The 19,571-nt window shown below is 38.4% G+C and overlaps 1 protein-coding gene across 5 annotated transcripts in view; it reads right to left on the bottom strand.

Annotated features, from left to right (window-relative positions):
- The window catches only part of NELL1 (neural EGFL like 1), a 281,122-nt gene that overhangs the window by 251,089 nt on the left and 10,462 nt on the right, over positions 1-19,571 (bottom strand). For all 5 annotated transcript variants that reach the window (XM_079310083.1, XM_079310084.1, XM_079310086.1 and 2 more), the window contains exon 3: positions 4,475-4,625. In XM_079310083.1, the coding sequence (XP_079166209.1) occupies positions 4,475-4,625 (151 nt within the window). The remainder of the gene's footprint in view (positions 1-4,474; positions 4,626-19,571) is intronic.

The raw sequence follows: 19,571 nt of genomic DNA, 5'->3' as shown, positions 1-19,571 counted from the left end.
AAAGTGTGTTAATGCCTTACATGTTTCACATCTACTCATTCAGAGGGCTGGAAGTAAGGCTCAATCTTTATATTCTCTTTAGAGCTTTCCAGTTTAGCAATTCAACATATAAATATTCATAAAGATGTGCCCTTTACCCTAAAAGAAAAAGGTTAATGGATACATCTGCAGAGTTTTCTCTTCCCTTTCTGAATTCTGGGCATCTTAGAATCCATCTTGCAGAGAATAATCTAAAATATGGCAGGAAGTAAATCAAATTTTTCAGGTTTACTACTAGGGTCAGAAGTCATGTGCAGAGGCTTCTTTTGAACAGCCAGGTTTCAGTGAATAACTTAACTAGCTTATTACCCCTTTGTGTTTTTAATTAGACATATAATGGCTTGGTAGCCTTCCAGCTGTTATTTGTGAACATACAGCTTTCTGTCCGCTCCTTAACAGCCTCAGGAGCTGTTCACAGTGTCACTTGGGAGGAAGTATCAAACAATGGACTGGAGTCTCATGCCTGTTTTACCTCCCCACCCAAAACTGACCTGAAAGGAATGAAAGTCACACTATGAGCCTGACACATTGATCAGAATCCCCCTGAATATTTATATCAACATAGCTTGCTGCTACATAATGAAGGGGCAGATTTTCACCTCAGTAAATCCATTTCACTATAGCAGTACAATCAGCTTACAGGTTTCCAGATACTTGGTATGGCATAAAGTTTCTGAAGTTCAGATTCTAGACACGTTACAAGCATATTAAAAAAACCTAAAAATTAAAAAAATAATAAAATTTAGAAAAAAAAATTAATGCTTCCTGCAAGAAAATATTCAATACAATCATCTTATGACTCAGTCTGTTGTTCTATCATGGTGAGATCTCCCATAATTAAACACTTCAGAAAGAATGGCATATGGGTACCTGAACATCCTTGACCTATTTCTCCAGATGCTGAACTTGGCCAGTGGTGGAAAAGAACCATCAGTCTATCTCAAACCCAGAGACTGAACAGCTGAAAGGCAATGCTGACACCATCCAAGTTATTTTCTTGGGCTCTTGACCATGCAAGGCCAGAGCAGGTAAGGAGCAGGCAGACAGCTTCAAGTGAAGCTGTATTAAATCACTGTTGAAATGAGGAATTCATTGTGGGTGGCATTTTAAATATCTTGATGGCAGAGTTTTGGTGGTCTAAAGAGTCAAAAGCTATGAGCAAAATAGCTTGCCAAACTCATCTAGGAGGAATTGGCTAGCATAATTAACTGATCAAGAAACCAGTTTCCACTTTCTGCATCCCCAGGTAACATGTCTATCCATCCTATATTATTTTTTACTATCTCTAATTATGAAAGAAAATATAATCTTCAGATTTACCACTGTATTCCAGATAACTATACACATAGTCTACACAAATTATCAAACTGTAAACTTAGTATGTATTTGAGTTAATTAAGAATTCCATTTTCCAATACTTACTTTAATACATTAGAAGCATGAAAACAAAGTCTTTATCATCATTAAACTGGTTCAACAAAATGTTAACAAAGATGCTTGTCATCATGGTCCTGTCCATCAAATGGTGATATAAATTAACAGCAAATCTCTAATTGCTACAAAATATCCATTTAGAATAACAAAATAATATCTATAAATTCCTGACTTCAGGAAAAATTGTATTAATCTCACTTTATTATCTTCAGTTTAAGAGCTCCATTGTACTGGAAAATAAGAACCTGCTAAAACTTACTAGAGAAATGAAATTTAAACCAGGCATTCTATGCATTACTACCTTAGGATAACCATCTTCACAACATCAAAAAGCAGAATACATACATACACCTTTTTTTTGCTTGGAATAACACCTATTTCTCAGCTATTAAATCTGTGCACAACAAAAAAAAGACATTTCCCATAGAGATATGAACTCTGGTATATACAGTTAACAGAGCTGCTTTTTTTCACTTGTTGCTGACCACCTATATGTTCTGAAGGCTAGAACTTTGAAAAATTTGGCTGCTTTTGGTATGCTTTAAGTTAAAAAAAGCAAGCCTTTAACTATATCTCCTATTTTGCACAAAGAGAAATTGATACAAGTTCTTGGGTTTTCCATAGTCAAAGACCATACTGATTAAGGAACAACTGTACCCTTATACTTGTTCCCACACATCTTGCTTCTGATTAAATAAAGATATTCTTTATTATTCTCTTTGTAGTGTCTGTTTTCACAGGCACAGGGGAAATTGAAAAAGCTTGACCATAAAAATGGATGTCACCAAGAACAGAACCATGATAATTATCAGAAGCCTAGTAGAAGCTGCAATTAATAAAAGGTTTGCCCTGTGACATGTGCCTGCACCCATTTCAGTTCCAATGCAAAGCTACAGAGTGAGTGGTGCTATTACAGAAACATCAAAAATTATCAACCTGAAAGTCCTGCTATTACATTGATCTAATCCTGTAAGCAGGATCCTCTTCAGTACTGCCCCAAATCTTTTTCTCTACTTCTCATCCATGTTAAAAAGTATTTTCTCCATTGTCATCCACTTTATTAACTTCTGTCATCACAGACATGGGGGTATGAAAGCAGGATCCTTACCAAGGTCTGAGTTGCAACCTGAGAAACAAACACTGGCTTTAAGGGATACACAGTGAGTCCACAAAAGGATAGCCACAGTAATTCACCTGAAGTAGCAGCAGTCAAAAGCAGTATCAGACATGTCTGTTCTGACTCCTGCATGGAATTACAAAGACTGAAACTTCCTCAGTTACTACAAAGAGCTAGAAAGGTTTAACTAAGACTAGCAGGCAATCCTTCAACTCTATGTATTTTTAAGCAGATGTCATCATTTTAAATATTATAGATGCCCTCAGTGCCAGAGAGGACAACAGCAGTATATTTTGTTCAACCAAGATTACTCCTGCATAGCATATCTCCCTTCAAGCCTCTGCCTGTCAAGATAGAGGACTCAAGGAGCTGCATTCAGTAGATTCCATATCTAAAAATCCATGTGCCTTGTATTGTATAATCACCATTGCCTGTCTAGTTTGACCTTGGATTTTGCTAAGTGCAGGCATGTGACAGCATTTTTCTGTTTAATGGCTATCCTCAATGTCCTCTTTCTCAAATAAACAATAAACAAACTCCTAACATGGCAAACTGATCTTTTTAACCATGACTTAAAATGACCTGAAAAAGCTTGGAGAAATTAAAAAGTAATGCAAAAGGAATGACAGAGTAGGAGAAGGAGAACAGGAAGAGATGGAGGGAGGGATCCCTCTATAATGTAAAACAATATTCTTCTAGACTGAGACAGTGGCCTGAAAAATGCAAAAAGGAATAAAGTAAAAGAAAGATCAATAAGAAAGTAGAGGTGACAGAAAAGTACTGAATAGGGAAATAGCAAAGTCCCCCTTAACTGGGGAGGCTTGTCTGGACATCTCTGCTGTTGCACTGGCAAAAGGCATCACTGACAATTTGGTCATGATGAAGTCACTGCCTATTCCTTCATACACTTTCTCATCAAAAAGGGAAGAAATTGGGCTAAAAATTGAGTGTTTTATTAAGACATTATTAAGACAAATACCAGTAGAATTTTTTTAAATAGAAGTGCTGCAGAAAAACTGGCATTAGATTTGAAATGGGAGCAACCAAAGAATGTCCCATTACTTGTACTACAATAGGAAAGACCAGTACTAGTCTTTCATGTGTCAGACTAGACACAAAGGTCCTTCAAGACCAAAAAAATATTTTAAAAATCATTAACAAAGTTACAAATAGGAGACCGTTTGAAACAACACACACTTTGAAACATCAAAACATCATTGAAATTGTATTATGGACCATAATACAAAGTACACCCTTTTTTTGTAACAAACTGGTATCTGCCACTAAAACATATAATCAAATTGACCTCTTTTACCTCCTACACTGACAACCAGTAAAAAAAAAAACGGGGGGGGGGGGGGGGGGGGGGAAAGAGAAGAGACATACATGAAAGAGGAATATAATGTCATAATGTATTTATACTGGGAAGAAAACAGTATTATATGCAAGCACAAGTAGCTTAATTGCTTAATAGCTTAACTGCTGAATCTCAAAGAAAATGTATTCTTTTATAATGTTATAAAACATAGCAAAGCAAGAAAAGTGAAAGTTTAACTTTTATGAAAATGCAAACTCCAAAGCACATACAATAAACTAGTCAGGAAAATTACATTACAAGGTTTGTAACTTCCAAACTGCACTGTGTCTATACTACATTTGCTTTGATGTTTCTGTTTAAGTTATTTTATAGACTGGGATACATAAATAATGAATTTTCCCTGTAACAACAAAATAAAAAAACTAGAAAAATGTAGCAAATAGCAAACTATGAACTTGCATATTAGATTTTACATCTACCATTTCAACACATTGTCCAAATGACCACAGAGTACTCAGCATTCTTTTATGTTGCTGCTGCAAGAGAGAGAAACAAATTCCTCTTACCTGTGCTCTAACTCTCGGATAGAAAGTATAACTCCAGAAGTCGATGCCTTTTGTTGCAGAGTGGCCAGAAACGTGAACTCACTTTTATTCCGAAAGAGCTGAATTAATTTCTCACTCACATGGGGTGCCGCACGGATTTCTCTTTCTGTATCTAAGAATTTTATTTTTAAAAGGAAAAAAAAATTAAAAAAGGAAATAACAGTCTAGTAAAAATGCTAAGTCAGAAAGATTCAGATTACATTTTTCATTTTCAAATCAATATTCCTCATTTTTGAGAGTCATCTGTCATGATCCGTCACTGCATTTTTTCCGTGAAAAAACCCAAATGCCATCTCTTGTCAGCAAGCCGACTTGTTACTTAGACAAGTTCCCAACTGGTCAGCTACTTATTTTCTGACGGATTTTTTGACAGGATGCTGAGCTATTTATGTCTGCTGCGAGCAGATTGAGTTGCTGTAAATAAGGTGTGCTGCAGTCAGATAAACAGGCCCCTAAATTCTGAGAAATCTCAGACACTGCTTCTCCCAACACAATTCACAAGCTCCAATTTCAGTTTTTACCATTGACTCTGTTACCACCTCTTCCCTGTACATCACAGGAAACCTGTCCTTGCACAGTGTAAGGCAGAAATGTATTATTGCTAATAATGCTTTAGGGCTGTGCTCCTGCCTGAGAATTAAATATAAGACATGCTTGCAATCCACGGCTGTTTCAGAGATTTCTCAGTTTAAACAAGCAAAGTATGACAGCTCATACAATATTTATTAAACTACAGCTTGACCAGGCAGATGCAGAAACATTCCAACCTTGCTAAACCTGATGATGCCCAAGCAGCATCATGCCTTCTCATAGTTAATCTTCTAAGATTCAAAAGCATCATCTCCCACCACATTTTTAACTTGTTGTTTTACCCACTATACATCATCATTATGAAAGACAATTAACAACAAAGCAGAGAAATCATGGCATTTCACCTTCCCACCCATTGCCATGTTTCTCATGCTGGGCCTTTGTCACACATTTGCAAGACCTGAGCCACTTGAAGTTCCTGGATGTCACAACCAATTAAAAATCCAGTGTGCTTGCTTTCCAAAGGTTTTACTGTGAAGCCAAAAATGCTGGCACAAATTCTCAGCTGATAGAAAACCAGACAACTCCACTGAATGCTGAGAATCCAGCCCAGCAAGCATGATGTAACACACAAAGGAGTGATGAAAATTACAATTCAGAATTTCACTGCATGGGAAAAAAAAATCTGCAATACTATAAAAAGGCCACATTGCGTCATTAAGTGAGGCTTTGCAGACAGAGAGGAAAGAGATTTGCTTGGAAAACAACCTAAAACCTCAAACACACAACTACTGAGGCAATGCCATGGACTGAAACCGAACTTCAAGGAAAAAGTATTCAAGCACGTTTTGTAATTGGGTGCCTCAGTTTTTCCTGTGCTGCTTAAATGAGCTTACACACCAGAGTCATAATATGCTTGCACTCTGAAAGGCAGGCTCACCAGTGAAAAATACTACAGTTAGACATCCAAAATCACTGTCACAATTTAAAAATCTTTTCCAGAGGCTCAAATTCACCTGATAAATAAATATAGTGCCCGCTTTACAACAACAGAGTACTTGTCTGTCCAGTGCCACTTTTACCATAGCAGAGGATAAAGCTTCCAAGAGCAGAAATCATCTCCACTGCCATCATATAGTGGAATAGAAGAATAAACAATCCAGCAAAGAAGATCAGATTTTGTTACCTGTATCATTATCTTCACCTAGCAAGGTGTTATTACTGGTCATAAATATCATGTAGTTTCTTTTTTAAAAGCTGATGCAAGAGATACAAAACTATGTCTCCCACAGACCCATAAATTCACCAATATCCACTTTACCATCTACAGAAACAGTCAACCCACTGGTTGCAAGTTCCAAGGCACAAATAAGATTCAGAGGTAAAATATCCAAGACCTGACAGATGAAGATGATTATCATTTTTTGAAGGTTAAAAACCTTCATATCTTGCAATTTTTTTCTTAAAGGTGTTACAGTTACCAGAAATAAAATATGACTTAACAGAGCTTTCAAAAATTCTTTCACATGAAAGCACAGGCAGTGCTGTCAGTGGAACATATATGCTTAAACTTCAGTCAAGCCCTACAAAGTACAACAGCTTCTCACTGTAGGAAGGCCCACATCCCACCACCTATCAAATTTTATACAAAAATACAGGGATCCTTGCTCAGAATCGTCCATGGTTTATCAGTGCACTGACTACTTCAGTTAGAAACACACTTTGAAATATTTTGCTATTCTTTACCATCTCTTCATAGATAAAAGTATACTAAAACCACTTGAAACACTGATATTCATTCTCTGTTGATTAAAAGCAGTAAGATCCAAAGTTTTGAAATTCCAGAGTGTTGAGTCCAAACTACAGGGTAACAAATATTATCTACAGATCTCTTTGCAACACTCTGTAATTGGTACAAAGGAAGTTATACAACAAGGCTTTTAGAAACTAACACAGTTCTAAGTACAATGCTACCCATTTAGGGACCAAGTCCAGTCATTACCAGCACCTTGGGACATCTCTACTGCAAGTCAGGTGAAAACTTTACTTGCTGATGCAAAAAATGTCTATAGAAATGCTGATTTGCACAGCCTAATCTCAGTAACTACAAGGGAACTCTCCCACTAGTCCCATGGTGAGATGGTAAATGCAATTTGCAAGCTGAGAAGGCTGATGGTGATCCAGAGGGCATACAGCCTGAGACTCTGGAGCTCAGACTGCCCCAGTGCCAAGCACAACCAGGGCTTGCAACCTGGAACCCAAATGCAGGGAAAGAGGGGTTTTGAGAGCACACTGCATCACCAACTCCTGTCCCCATGGCACAGCCCCCCCCACCCCTGTCCAGCACTCTGTCCTTGCACACACCATTCCCAGGAACATCATGCTTGTGCTTTGCTTGATTTCTGCAGAAAATACCATACAAATGAGCTGGGAGTACAATCCAGAGTAAGAACCTTCTACTTCCAGGTAGATTTTCACACTTCAAAACAAAATTTAAAAAAAGAAGAAAAATTGAGAATACATACACCCCCTCAACACAGGTGCCTGAAAGGCAAAATACTTTTTATGCTCTCTACAAAAATAACTGTCTGCTTGTAATGAAATGTCATATTTCCTATATAATATACAACAATATAAGTTTATACAGCAATCTTCAGTGAAACATTGTTCATGCTTGAATGATAATGCAATCTCAGCAAAATAAATAAACAAACACAGATATGACTTTCATATGCCCTTCTGTGTGATTATATTTTCTTAATTTGAAATAGTGGCTGTCTGGAGGGTTTTTTAAAGCATACCTGAGTGTTTCTAAAATTAAACAAGGAAAGAAAAAGAGCATACTGAGTTATTTGCAAGTCCAAGAGACAGAAATCATCTCAGAGAATCAAGTAAAGGCAACTTTCTACCTTCAGCAGAACAAAAGCACAAGACACACCTATGTCAGAGAGAGCATCTGTGGCTTGATTTTAATTCCTTTGTTTCAAGCTGTGGGTCCAAGGAAGAAAAGTCAAACACAAACCAACAGTCCAGTTTGCCAGGACAGACAACCATAACCATTTAGTTACTATCATCCCCCCCTCCCTAGTACCATCTCCCCCACAGTCAGGGATGCGCCCTTGCCTTCTCCTGGATGCCTTGTCCCTTGAGAGCCCATTCAGCCCCTGATCAGCACAGCCCTGCTGAGCCAGAAAGAATTGCAAGAGGAAGCAGTACCTGGTGCTGCCCTGCCACAGGGGCTCAGCACCCACAGCAGCCTGCCCAGCTGCAGCAAGCTCCTACACCCTGAGCCACACGGAGAAATTGTACCCACAGCTGTAACTACTCGCAACACTCGCTACCAGCACCTTCAAAATAAGTCTCATGATTTTATTTTAGAATAGGTGTATTTTCCCTTCACCAAAAAAACAAATGAATGGCAATGCTGCTCTGGGGCCAACGATGTTAGGCCACACTTTACCTCACACATACAAAACATTCAGATATTTCAGTGCACACCAACCCTAAATGCCAAATGGAATTAGGGACAATAACTCAGGATCAGCATCAGTCCTAACTCAACCTGATTTAGACCCTCAAGTCACATCTTCCTGTGTGGATTCACTGCTCCATGCATCACCAGCTCTATCAACTAAAAATTAAAACCTCAGGCTTCTGCCATTTGTAATCGTGAACACATTAGAATCCCCAGAGAAGAGAAATTGAGAAGTTGGCATCAGGTCCACTAGAAAGAGAGTAAGAAAATCATCACCACACAGAAGCAGACAAAATGAGTTAGAGAAGGAAAAGGATAATGCTAGAAAAGAAAGCAAAGGTCTTGCCAAGCTTCCTTTGACAGTGACAACAGTACAAAGGGAAATAGATGACCATTTGGGATGGAATTTTAAGTGGTGAAAAATGTGCACCAGTTGTTAAAAGCCATATCCCAATCCATCTGGGGAATAATTTTACTTTAATAGATGCCTCCATAGGAGGAAAAATACTAAAATTCAGTTCTGAATCAACTCATTTTCTACAGCAATAGGTACATTTTATCATTCACTAGCCTGCTTGAATACCTTTCACTTCCCTTGGCAGAGAACATACTGCAGAACATGTTGCTTTATTGGTACCTTCAATCATTTTAAAGCTATTTGCTTCAACATGCTTTCAGTAAAACCTCTGAACAGTCACTCTGGACAAGTAAGTAGAAATTAATCCTGCAACAACAGAGAATCTGGATTTAAGCTATAGCAATTAAAGAACTGAATATTACATCGTTTTGACTTTTACCTTGCTATGGGCAAAATCCAGTAAAACTGAAAGCTGTATTTAAAAAAACAAAACAAACAAAAAGATCATGCCAGTGCTCCATTTTTTTTTTTTTTTATTTAAGTCACCACCTTTACAAAAATGAAACCAAGATTAGAAGGATGATCCAAAACTAGCAACTCTAAGTGTAGGCAGTTGCTAACATTTGCTGAGGATGACAACACAAAACAGCATCACAAAAACATTCTTGTTCACTGAAGCAGATGCTTCACCTAAGCCTCTGAGTCAAGTGGGATGCAGTGCATCAACTCCCTTCCTGCACAGTGGTCTCACAAAATATGTTTTGAAGAACTAGTAAAAACAAGAAAAACACCACAAAAAAACCAAAACAAACAAACAAAAAAAAAAAAAAAAAAAAAAAAATCACAAAACAAAACACACACCAGTGATAAATTCCCATTCCCACTCACTTCCACCCTTCTTAAAGCACTCCTCAGTCTACACAAGTCACAAACAGATGCAAAAATCGGCAGAAGAATGACAATGCTAATTATGGGGATCTCCAAAAAATAATCATTTCACTGCCAAGCAAAGAAATGCTTCAGGTACTTGTCCCTCCCTACCTACCAAGGGCAAAATATAGACATCTGCAAGTGCCACTAATTTTTTATTTTGAGCTATGGGGATAAATTCAAATAAATTTCTCTTTCTATGCTAAGAACACAGAATATTTCACAACATGTTCCTGTGGCAGGAAAAGGCATGAAGCCATGTACATCCCCTAAATCACTTTGGGAGCTCAATTCAGGCATAAGCTCTGAAGCTCCAGACAGCCACACCGTTCTGCAGAGACCCATGTTCCTGCACTGGCTCCACTCAGACTAAATGATAGGGTTCTGGGGGTACTACCAATGAAAAATAAATGTAAATTTGTGTTAAGGTGCTAAGCTGGCACTGGAACAGTGAGGACCAGGATCACCTGTTCTACTTTCCAGCAAACCAAAGAGAGGAGTCAAAATATCTCACCCTTCTATAAAAAACTAAGGGAGGATAACAGGGAGGACCAAGGAGGTTATGATGTATTCTCATAAGCACATCTCTGCTTCTGAGTATTCTCACCAGCATGAAAAGACACTGTAAATGTTTTTGCCTTGCTAGCTCTACTCAGAGTCAGTAATAAACAGCAGGAAATCATGTTCAACAGCACAGCTTTCTAAATTATGATTATTCATTGTAAATCACTTTTTACATGTTGCTTCAAACAATGTTTCTCAAGAATAAGATCCATCTGCAGTGAAATGCTTGGTGATTTTAATATGCAAGCCTCCTACAGAGATGATGTCTCATTTTAATTATTGTTTCGGTTTAATGGGTTTTCATTAAATTAGAGGATGGAGCAATTACCAGGGTGAACAGATAATGTCACAAAGGTAAGTTCCCATGACTATACAGCAAAAGCAATTCTGCTAGAGAAGGTGGAAAAATAGTGTAATTCAATGTAAACTCTGCTTTTGCATCATGCAAAACTACCCCTGGCTATACGTGCTCATTTATTGCTGTCATTTTGATATACATGTTTGTAAACTAGTTTACAAACAGGTCTCCCCTAACAAAATTTATCTGGCATTTAAAATTATATATACATATAAATAAAAATCCTTTCAGGAAGACATTGCAAACTCAGTTCTGTAACTCCAGATGCCAGGGGTGGGAGAATTTTGAGTCACTGAAGAAATCAGAGAATACTTATCAAATCACAGTTTCTCCTCAACCACTAATTTAGCTGATTTAGTGGCTTAGTATCAGACTCTTCATTTTTGCAAATTGCCTTGACTTGAGTATCAGCTAGAGTGGCCATACTCATGCTAATTAAGTAGATGTCATTGAGTCTTATGTCCTTTGTTTGCTTTATCAGCATTTCAAACTGAACCATGGCAATTGAGTACTGTGGAACAAATAGAGCAGGAGACACTGCACAAGACCTGGAAACGAACACAATGAAAGAGTGAAGCCCCTGTGCTTCTCCAGCCCCCTGTGCTCCTCCAGCCCCAGCCAGCCACAGGTGCCCAACGTGGCAGAGCAACCACAGCGGCAGGAAGCTGTAGCAAAGCTTGTATCAAGAAAATTCGTATGGGTCTCCACCTTCACAGCTTTCTACTTGTCTTTCCCACCCACATGAGCAGAATGACCAACGAAAGCACTGGAGCCACTTCTCCAGCAGCACGAGCAGAAGCAGCAGCCTGGTTACACTTAAAGCCCAGAAACTGAGATGGTCATCAAACCAATTGGCTGTTATTGACCAAAATCAGACACCTGCATTCAGCCAAGGACCTTTGGAGTTTTCTGCTGTCAGTAACAGACACAACCTTGCTATGGCTACACATCACCTGTTACTCAAGGCAGCTACTTGAACTCATTTCAAGTATTTTAAGAGGCTGCTGAGCTCGTCTTCTCAAGTAGTCTCTGTTGTTTCCTCAAGGGATTCATGCTGAAATCAAGACTGTTTACAAACGGTTGATCCCTTAAATTAAATGCTTCGTTGAAATGCTCCAGAAGTTCACTATCACTAAAAGCACATAATCTGCTCTTAAATCATGTGAGTTAATCAAATTACATGTGTTGTTAGCTAATTAGTGCAGGAGTCACTGATTGTATCATCTTTTCCACTGTTTACCTACATTAGATAAGGTTATCACATTACTGTGCCTGTAAAGATTGCTCTTTGCCAATTTGGAAAAAAACATTTTAACAGAAAGAACATGGACTTACACCAGCAACACTGTGAACAGAGCCAGTGGCAACACTAGGAAAATGCAGTAATTGCCAAGAACCATTCCCAGTGTGCCATCCATTTTGCAGGAGGAATACTTATCACTCCAGGGATCTATTTCAAGAATATATTAAACACTAAAGTCACACACAAATAACAAGCCACTCAAAAATATGGCTTCATGCAAAAGCAACCTAAACAATTTTTTTCCTCCCCTTCTACAAAGCATTTTCAAGTATGCTTGAAATCACACAAAAATATTAGAGATTGCTTTTAAAAAATGATAATATATACCAAAACTTGATGAAACACATTCTGCATTTGTTTAAAGGAAACTTAATGGTACCAGAAGGTGAGGAGCCCCTAGAACCAAAAATCTGACACAGAGGACAAGTTTTTTAAATAACTACTAGTTGCAGGTTTGGTCTCATTTCCTCCCACTACAACTCCAAGTGTGTTTGTAATCCAGAAATAAAATTAAACAGATTGAACCATTCATATTTTTGAGCAGTAGATAATAATTCTGATTTCGCATTTAGCACTCTTCTTTCTTGCAGATGGTCTTGGGGTGACTTTATGATGCTTGTTATCCCCAAATTGTCTGCGGGTGTTGAATACTGAATAGTAAATACTGCTAATAATTTATGGCAACAATATTAAAAAAAAAAAAAATCACAAGTACTTTTGAAGTTCTTTATGATTCCTAAGTTTACCATGAATTTAACTGATACAGTCAACAAATAACCCATTTAAAAAAAAATATTTAAAATCCAGATTCCACTAGAGCAGGAAACAAGCTGAATGCCTAAATTACTCTGACTTTGTTGAAGTCAGAAGCCACACAGAAATCAGAATTTGCCTTCCTGGTGAAAACCTGCATTCTTAAATGTGTAAATCAAAATACTACTTGAAATAGTTCATTAAAAGGGGAGTTTCAACTAAGCAAAAATCTGACTCTGTTTCTTCACTGTGGAGACATGTTACTATGCCTAATGCAGATAACAGACCTGGGTACACCTACACACAGGTTTTAATTTCCAGTCATTTTATCACATGAATAATCCAACTAAAGACAATGAAATTATCCTTGAAGTTCAAAGCAAGCATATGCTAAAGTGCTCTCTTGGTTCAAAAACTCTCAAAAACTTGAAAGGCTAAAGCATAGGTCACGTATTGTTGAAATGTTATGATTTCAGAGATTTTCTATACTCTATCTAGATATGATTTAAACAAGCATTAAACTACACGTGTTTCATGAACTAATTCTCCCTTTTGTTTTCTTTCCCTGAGGAAAAAAAATCACTTCCATGTTATTGCTAAAGCAAATTAAATCCTGGGTGTCTGTTTTATTTATTAACTGCATGATAATAGCATAAGGCATACTGAAGTATAATTTCTGCTGTCAGCCTCTTTATGTTTATATTCAATATTCTATATATCTTTGTTTCTTGGAATATACACAGGCACACATTTGTATTTTCTCCCAAAATAAGTATAAACACTATTGGTGAAGAGTTTCACAACACCCACAACAAAGAACCATAAATAACTAAAATACTTAGTCATTCTCCATGAGTTTTACATGATTTGAGAGATTTAATAATTTCTTTTTTAAAGTCACAATAATAACTGTTTTATCTTTTTACACCATAATTATGATTTGGACCATTGCTTTTCTTATTTCACCCAAGCATACCACAACTCATGAATAAAATATGACAACTTTGATAGCATCCATTGCTGTAGGTTCATCCGTAAAAGGAAACGTGATTGGGGTACTAAAAGCTCTTTTTCTCCATAAGCCTTTGTTTCTGAAAATAAGCTGTTATTTAAATAGAACTGCCTCGTGTCCTGCCATTTCTGCATTTCTTGCCATCAGCAGTAACATCAGCAATATTGTTTACTTTTTTTTTAATGATTACATTTTGAAGCTATTAGGATGGCACAAAGCAAGGTGGGCAGAATATCCCATTTGAAAACTGGCACACAAAACATCAAAAGACATTAAAAGCAATGCCAGCATCAGAGAACAAAAAGCTAAAGCAGAGGACACGACTTAAATATGTGAGAAATGCTATTACAAAAGCAAAACTCTTTTCTTTTCTAGCTCTACAATTAGTTACAATGAAGGACACCTAATTTTTTTCCACCATTTCCCAAACAAGATCACTGAAACAAATACTGCAGGTCCTCCTATCACAGCTTGTCAGTACATTCCCTGAAAAGGAAGGCTTGGGATGAGTTCAATACATGAGGTTTCCAAATCATCAGCATTTACCTAATTATTCTACAAATACCATGCTTCAAGGCTGTGCTACTTCGCTTTCCAAACAGCATGATGAGCATCTGTAGAGACCTCCACAGACCACGAAAAATCATGACACATACACACACAAACCCCACTCTCCTCCCACACATCTTGGCTTTGTTATATTCCCCAGTAAGAGGCTTTAAAATTTCAAAATTGTTTTTTCACAATGAGCTGAAGAAGAGACAGAGAAACAGAGGCAGATATGAGTGCCATCTGTAGACAGTCCATCTTAGAAGCAATAAGTATTTAAACTCCAAGATCCAGTATTATACATGCTTCGCTCTTAAAAGATCTTTGCTATTTACCAGTTCACAAAAAGCTTTTAAAAAATGAAAATAAAGACATAAAAGAGGGGTGCTACACAATACAGGACTAACCTTTACAACACAGATTTATCTGCTTTGGCAGTGTCTGTTCCCAAAGATGCCAAATGGAAACCTCACAGCTTCAGAGGGAGCATGTGCAAGGGACGACAGACTCTAAAACAGCCCCTGCAGCAATCCTATACTATTTTTCCCTATTTATAGTACAGGGGACCCGCAGCAAACTCCACTGTAATGTAAGAAATGTTACCACAAAGGAGGAAGGATGGGGGACAAAAAAGCTGTAATGAGGGAATTTTAGGAAGAAAAAGCAATTCTGAGTTACAGTACTTACTGCTCAAAAATAGCGATTCACAGATCTCTGATGTCAGAATTACAGGACCAACTATGATATTTCAGCAGATATACAACCTATAACTAAGGATATCATCCCATGTTGGAGTGGGCATCAGGTGCCAAAACCATTTTTTGCTCATTCTATTTTAAAAAAACCTAACACACTCTGCATTTTTGAATAGGCCACGAAAGGCCTATTTCCAAAGGCCAATCACATGATATAACACCATAAAACCAGCACAGTATGGTATGAATACTTAATACTTCATGCCATTTATGTGGATAAAATGAAAAAATAACAGAAAAAATGTCCCTCCCTTGTGTGTCATTTATACATTCACACCACAGGTGGCAGGATTATTCTAGAATTTGGCATAGAAGAAGTAGATTGAGGTCTCAAGTAGCATCTAATCTTTATTCTTGATAGACACTTCAAGATAGCAGGATTTTTTACCACGGGACATGGTCCATGCCTGGCTCCTTCATTAGATCTGGTTGCATCCACTTTTGTGTACTTCTTTAAGGTACAAAAATCTTAAAAAAAAAAAACAAAAACAAACTTCTGAAAGTAATTTCAAAAACCACCACTTCCTTTTAGGCAAAAGATGTGCCTGTGTTTAGAAATAATTTAATCAAGTAGGCCAAATATAAATATTTTTCTCAGTTGTTAACAAGTTTCTACTAAAATTGGGTTAAAATTTAAGATATCAGCACCCTTGGGGTCAAAATACACCATAATAGGCCATTTTTTTTTCATTGCCTACAGTAAGAACCCAATTCTTGAGCACTGCTTTTCCTATCCTCTGCATTTCAAGCAGTTTTAGCTCAGGAGTGCCCTGCTCTGCTTCACCCCAACTTCCCACAGGATGGGTATATAAGAGTATTTTTTTAAAACTGCCTCTGAGAACTGAGAAAGTTTATAGTAGTTTATGTCTCTTCAAAGCCCGCTAAGCATTGTTTCATAATTATGTCTCAGGTGATCTTTCATTTCCTCCTTCACACAGCTCTGACAAGCACATGGGCCCATCTGACAAGATGTTATAGAATATTCTTACTCCACTTTAATATTTATTTACTAAATCAGGAGTTAATTACAGTATTATATCAATTTTGCCAAAATTATATCCATTTGCCAAAATCTTTTCACAAAAAAGACAATTTTTGTTGTATTCCTATTTTGATGAAGATACAAGAACTCAAACTGTTAGTGCTACTTTTATCTGAGTTACTTTCATTGTAAGGCTGGATGTTCACATGTGGTGGAACACCATGACTTGCAGTATCAGAAACTAATTTCTGCACCCCAGTCTCAGCCCATTAAAGAGCAAAGAACTTTTCTTTCTTTTCTGCTTACCTTCATGACAGGACTTTGTCAACAGGTTGCCAGAAGCATTCAAGGCTTTTAGCACACTACAGAAGTACTTATCCCATTTTCCCTCTGTACTTACCATCCTGGCAAATGAAGATAGATAAGTAGCACAATTATTGTCTCCCAAGTGTCAAGGACAGAGGCAATGTGTGCTCAGAACTCTCTCCTAATCATTACAGGCATGTAAAAAAAAATGTCAAGTAACAGAAGGCAGCATGACAACATTCAGGATGGGGGAGAAAAAAGTAAAAGTAGAAATCAGCCACTGCTGTTTAGTGTGACTAGGTTTCTATTTTAGTCTACACTTACTTGGAAGCAGGGGGTAGGGGTGTTTTAAATATGCTGGATAAACTTTACACCTAGAGAAGTTTATAACATAATCCAAACATTAAACAAGAAACAGTCAAGACAGGATGGGTACATAAGAGTATTTTTTAAAAACTGACAAAGTTTATAGTAGTTTATGTATCTTCAAAACCTCAAAGCATTTTTTCATAATTCTGTCTCAGGTGATCTTTCATTTTCTCCACTGAAGATGATTCATCTCAATCTCTCCTATTTCATTGTATTCAATTCCAGATTATTTCTCTGTTCTGAAAATGGTTTTTGCAAAGGAAAAAACCCACATTTAGACTAAGTATTTAATTGAAAGAAAAAAATTGCCTTGTGTACACAAAACACATTAAACAATTAGTTATATTTAAAAATATATATTTAATTTATAAGTTAAGCAGATGTTTGAATTAAAGTATCACAGGAAATCCTTGCTCAACCCTCCAGGGATAAATATTCCAAAACCTTTCTTAATTACAGGATCACACACCTTTTTCCAGAGGGCTCCTGTCTTACAGTCAGTGCACAAAAAGAAGAACAAAGAGTAAAAACTATTTAACAAACAAAGGATCTTAAGTTTTGCTTTATTTTTATTGTTCAAAGCTCACCTTGAACAGCAATTCCACCATATTCAAATCCTTCTCCAAAGGCAGAACACACCAAGTTTATTATTCCAGCAATTACTCCAACACTGAAATTCCAGTATTTGAGCCTTCCACAAATATTAATGAATTCTCCATATAACTGTTGTTAGAGGAAAGGGCACTAGGACCTCAGTTTTACAGGTGAGCAATACAGCAAACATAAGGTTATAATTCACCAATACAAACCCCCACATTATCCAAGCTGCATCCTCCAAATACAAGCATACATCACGTGCACTTTACAGTAACACCAAATCTAAACTTTCTGTGCTTTTCCTGATTATGCTGCCCCTACTGTAAGCAAACCTTTACCTAATTCTACTCCCCTGGCCCAAGACTGCAGTCTTTGTGTTTCCCATCCAGGACACAGCCCCATGCCTCTCTCGCCAGGCTGCTTCTCCCAGCTGCTGTGCACAGCTCCCCTCCTCTTACCATGCTCTTGATCCCTGCACCTCTCTCCCTCCTTTCCTCAAGTTAAAGTCCTTTTCTCATTCTTGTCACAATTTTCCTGCCTGGCCATCACCTGCTTCCTCCTTGGCCTCCAGCTCCTCCACAGCTCTCCCCTCCCCATGCTCATCTGGGGTCATTTCCTTGCCCTATCTGTTAGAGTTCATCCAGCTGCTTCCACCCCTGTGCCCAGAACCAGCCTGCCTCATTCCTGGCTCTCAGGGGAGCCTGCTCATCCCAACCATTTAATAATAACTTACATACTCAATCCTTGTCACCAGACTTCCAGCTTTAATCCTCCTCATTCCCTGCTTCTACAGAGGGAAGGGGTGAAAGCAGGGAAGGAAGGGGTGAAAGCAGGACAAGCACTCAAGAGCCCAAGATAAGAACAAGGCCTGCTGATGGACACAAGCCCAGAAACCATCTCCATTGGAGAAGTCCCAGTTTCCTCCATCCCACTGGGTACAGTCAGACTAGCTATTGGCAACCTATTCAAATTCTCATTTTAGCAGTGCTTCACAGAGCAGCTCTGACAAGGGCCTAACACCTCTGCCAACACTTAGGATGGTGGGCAGCTGCCATGGCTCCTAAGGACCAGGCTGGAGCTTGGAAAAACAGGGGAATATCTCAAGGGATGAGTGTGGAGCACCAGTGAGGATCCTGCTCTCCAGGGGATGGGCTGGGCCCTTTTTCTCAGAACCCCAGCCAGCCCTGAAAGCAGATCAGCTTTAAGTAAATCACCAACTCTGCCATGCCCAGGTGAGAAGGGGATTCGCAGAAGGATACCTCAGTGGAAAGCCAAGAGAAACAGCCAAAATTAAGCACCAAGGAATGGTACCACATCTGAATGTTAGCACATGATGGGGGCAAGAGGCTGATCCACACCTCAGGTGGCAAGAGGCTTTTTATCTGATGGCAGCTGCCTTTCTCTCATGAACTCTCAGGAGCCCAGGACAGGCACCATGGGGTAAAACCCAAAATTTACCCACCCCTGTAGGAACCAGAGCAGGTCTACACAGTGTGACACATCAATGGAAAAATACCTCACTCTGGCCTTTGAAAAATATAATAAAAGTTCACAAGTTCAAAGAGCTTGTAGAGTTTCCACAAAGATAAACTTTTGTGGTGAGCTGCAGGATACCTCTGTGAGGGGACATACTGCTGGCTCTGGCCAGCTTCACCTCAGAGAGTAGCCCAGCCCCACACCCAGGCTGGCAGCACCTCAGGCAAAGTGTATTTTAAAAGGGGGAAAAAAAAAAATCTCATCCAGCTGGAGGGAAGCAGCTGTGCAGGCACAAGTCCAAGTGATGGTGGGCAATACCAGGTGAAAAAAGAATGAAAATAAAAACCAGGCATTCCTTTTCAACAGTGCAAGGGTCAACAGCTGCTTTGCCAACTGTCTCAAGGCATGTGAAGGAGGGGGCTGACAGCAGCCTCAGGTGTGCCCAGAGGCTCTGCCCCAAAAACATCAGCATTGTCACAAGATGGGATGTTCAGATACAGCACCATGGAAAAGGTATAGAGCTACCCTCTCCCATGACAGCTGAAGGCAGGACTAACATTTCCAGCCACTATGTTGTGCCTTCCTAATTTTTCTGCCACTGTGAGATTTCTGCTCTGTAAAAACAATACTGCTGATACTTAATATTTGCTATAAATGCAGCAGGAGAGATCCCACAAAAAGCAGTGACTCTTGTGGCATTCTCACATAAAGAGGGACTGACACCTGAATTCCAAAACACT

Source organism: Erithacus rubecula, assembly GCF_903797595.1.
Source record: "Erithacus rubecula genome assembly, chromosome: 6".
In the NCBI taxonomy this organism is placed as follows: Eukaryota; Metazoa; Chordata; class Aves; order Passeriformes; family Muscicapidae; genus Erithacus; species Erithacus rubecula.
This window is presented reverse-complemented; position numbering and strand designations above follow the sequence as displayed.